Source organism: Pinus tabuliformis, chromosome 9, assembly GCF_031772625.1.
Source record: "Pinus tabuliformis cultivar Carrire ecotype Pingquan chromosome 9, CPIR1, whole genome shotgun sequence".
NCBI lineage: Eukaryota > Viridiplantae > Streptophyta > Pinopsida > Pinales > Pinaceae > Pinus > Pinus tabuliformis.
Window position 1 is genome coordinate 1409430704 of NC_142307.1, and position 3696 is coordinate 1409434399.

The following is a 3696-nucleotide window of genomic DNA, read 5'->3' on the forward strand; positions in this document are numbered from 1 at the left end:
GTCTTGGTGACATGAATGAGGATCGGACTTAGTGCCTTGGCGTGGTCCCCTATTTTACATTTGTCATTTGAATAAATTATTTTTTAATGCAAATGCTTTTATAATCCATCTTTGGTGTCATTGGATGCTATGTAATCCGTTCAAATCTCCTTACTATGCGCATCTGTATGGGTGGGAGAGCGCTATCTGGCACAGGAAGAGCGCTATCTGGCACTCATCTTTGATGAACTTTGCCAGGTGCTGATACATACGCAAATGATGCTCCGTGGCCGGTCCACATAGCTTGAATTCTAAACTGTTATATGCACCCTCATGGCGTTGACATTAGTTGATATACGAATCCTTGTTTTCCCTGATCTACATTCCCCAATTATGCGATCTCTGTCCTCCGCTTTGAGATGACCTTGAATGGAAGTGCACTGGATGAGTTTGATTTTTCCAAGTTATCTCCTGCATTCTGTATAAAGTGTTCCCCGCAGCCACCAAGACGGCACCAATATGTATCTGTCAGTAGCACATTTGAAAAGTTTAAATTGCCATGAGCAATTCCTTTATTATGAATATGTGTCAACGCTGAGAGTATTTGATATGCAACAAATCGGACAAGGCAATCATTCTTTAATGCCCCAGGGCTAAAATGTAAAATATCTTCTAGTGTATAAGGAGCTTTCGGAAATGCAAGGAACATATATTCAGAATTTCTAAGCATGCCTATCATGGGAACTACATTGGGATGCCTGATAGGTAGAGAGGAACCAGTTTCTTGCAACTTAAAGGCATACCAACTGCATTCATAAATTCCAATGCATATGGATCCTGGTTTTTATCTTCAAGAAATAGGTTAACTGATTTCAATATTTTTTCCTCCACAGAATCAGAATTCAGGTTCAATAAAATACATTCTAACGATGCATAAGATGCAGTTCCAACATTCACACTTGGTGTCAATGTAATCATGTCTTCTAAGAAGAAAAATTGGAAACTTTTACCATCTTCTGAATACTCTAAAAAAGTTACATACTGATTCTTTCAGGGACTTGTTATCTATGGTAGAAATTTCTAATGTTCCATTACTATTCCTCAAGTGGCAGCTCAAATTTGCTTTTAACGAATCATATGCTTGCTTATCTGATTCAGATTCCCCCCCTGTATCTGGCACCGACACTTGGAAGCTCCTACAGAAGACTTTCTCGACATCACCATCAAATTGCAGGAGTTGCTGCAAGCCCTTCAAAAGACCTGGGTCCACCTCTGCAAGATCCTGCACTGTTGGTACTTTTCCTAGAAGTTTCTTGTACACAACCCTTGGAAAATGTAACTCCAAAATATGACCATTATAGATAGCTAAGCCAAGAAGAATTCCAACCAATTCAAATTCCACAAAGGCATCCCATGGAGGAGAGTTGAACCAGAATAACTGTGTATCCTCATTGTAATAAAACATGCCATACTTTGGGTCGAAAATATCTCTCACGAGTAATTGGAAAAACTCCTTTTGTACACCACCTTCATCAATCCCTTCTTCTCCTATAAATTGAACCTTTAATGGCTTCTTAAGATCCTCGGCCTGGAGCTGAATCTCTAATATAGTTTCCCTAATTTGATTTTCTCTTTTCACCCTAAGCACCAAGTAAGGGCAGGTTCTCTTGAGCAAAAGAGAACGTAGTAAGGCTTCTTGAAACTCATTGCGCATCTGAATATTTGATTCCCACTGCATAATTTTACTTTTGCTATTTGTATCATAAACAAATGGATAGTTGCAGAATGAGAAGGAAGAGCTATCCATCCATCTTTTAAAGTCTTCCAAGATGAACTCTTCATTGTTGACTGCATCATTATAAAAGGAGCTGTGATCAACAAACTCAGATTTCTCATTTACTTTGTAGAGCAACTGAAGGATCTGCACTCCTTCAACTTTGTCGTTTCCAGGGTTTTCGTAAACCAGAAAAGTGATGAACTGTTGGACAGTCGTTGTGAGTCATTCAAACTGCTCTTTGTTGTAGCTTTGCAAAGCCAAGAGGAGATTTGCCTTGACATTTGCAGGTTGGCCTAAGATTAACTTCCATAGCTTCTGAAGAATGCCATAATACACAGAACAACTGAAAAACCTATTCTCCAACAATGTGATAATATTTCGAAGGACAACGGAGTTACCCAAAGCCCAACAACCTTTATCTAGAGATAACAAGGACTCAATTGATTCCATGATTGATGCATCCACGTCTTTACTCTCCAGTTCCTTTGCTGAGCTGTAAACTTTTTCCAACAAAGCCATGTCTACTCCTGCTATTGAAGCCACCAATCCCTTTTCAGGAAGAAAACTGATGCTCAATGCATCTACTGATGAAAAAATAGATTTGAGCTTAACCACTAGGCTTTCAACTCTTGCTGACCCCTTTGCCATCTCAAACTCTTCCATCAGATCTGATGGATCAAGGGATTTTGCAACTGCACTTTTAGAAGCCTGCTTCGTAGCTATTCCAATCACTTTCTTATACACTTTTCCAATCACATTTGAATCAGATTTCTGACCATCCATATCCCATCTTTCAAAATACCACCATGAATTTGTGCAATTGATACTGCTGCAATTGGTATTTTCTCCACATAGATTTTTGCCTCGGATTGCTAATGATATTCTGAATTGTGCTTGTGCAGGGATAGGGGCTTTGAAGTCGCTGCTAGTTTGAAGAGCTGAAAATAAAATTCCATAATCTAAAAAGCAACATTTAATGATTTCTTCTTCAAAACCCTGTTTTGAAGAAGAATCAATCTCTGATATAAGACAGAGTCTAACAGTTTGAACCCTAACATAAAATATATATATATATATATATATATATATAGCAAAAATTCCGAACTAACATGTTTGAGACTAATTTTAGGAGAATTTAGAAGCCTTAACTTCTTTTGAGCATATATCCAAAAATATTCTGAACAAAGATCTACAATTTGAAACAAATATTTTCCAAGATGTCTTGTCAACCTTCTCCAATTTTCACTATCTGAAACTTCCTAGAAAAAATGTTATAGTTAAAATGTTGAATAACCTGTTTGAGAATGATTTCAAGAGCATTTAAAAACCCTAACTTCGTTGGAGCATATCTTCGAAAATATGGAGAAACAAGATCTAAAATTTGAACTAGATATTTCTCATGGTGTATCTCACTATTCTCCATGTTTCACCATCAGAAACTGCCCAAAAAAATATAAATGATAAAAAAAAGAACAAAACAAAACAAAACAAAAATTTATTGTGAAAATTCCACAATGACCATTTTGAAGCAGCAAAACCCTAGGATCATGAGCTCAGATACCAAATTTTATGATCCTTGCACCTTGAAAATGATAAGAAACCAATAATTACAATCCCATTCAAAGGGGAAACCTCCTTTTATAATGAATACAATGTATAAGACAATATTTGATGATTCTAAGACTATGTCTCCTTAGTATATACAAGAGACAATGGGGTACAATTATAATAAAGTTGGACCATGAGGGGTTCTACCCTACATAAAAATAAATAAATAAATGTAATCTCAATATATAGGGATTAAAAAAGGGTTTTAGGGTTAGCATGGGGCTTATATAAGGCTTAACATTTTGTTGGGTCTTACTACTAGGTCATAATATGTCATCTATTTTTTCAAGGAAAGTTACACCTTTTTCATTGACCTTTTGAGTCAACCATCT

The 3696-nt window shown here is 36.6% G+C and overlaps 1 protein-coding gene across 1 annotated transcript; it reads right to left on the reverse strand.

The window, feature by feature from the left end:
• Window positions 1–370: 370 nt before the first annotated feature.
• LOC149153826 (uncharacterized) lies at window positions 371–1786 on the reverse strand. The gene is made up of 2 exons (XM_089443943.1): window positions 1022–1786; window positions 371–769 (listed from the first exon to the last, which is right to left on the reverse strand). Exons 1-2 carry the CDS (start codon window positions 1784–1786, stop codon window positions 371–373), a joined length of 1164 nt encoding a protein of 387 aa, XP_089300069.1.
• Between the last annotated feature and the right edge of the window lie 1910 nt (window positions 1787–3696).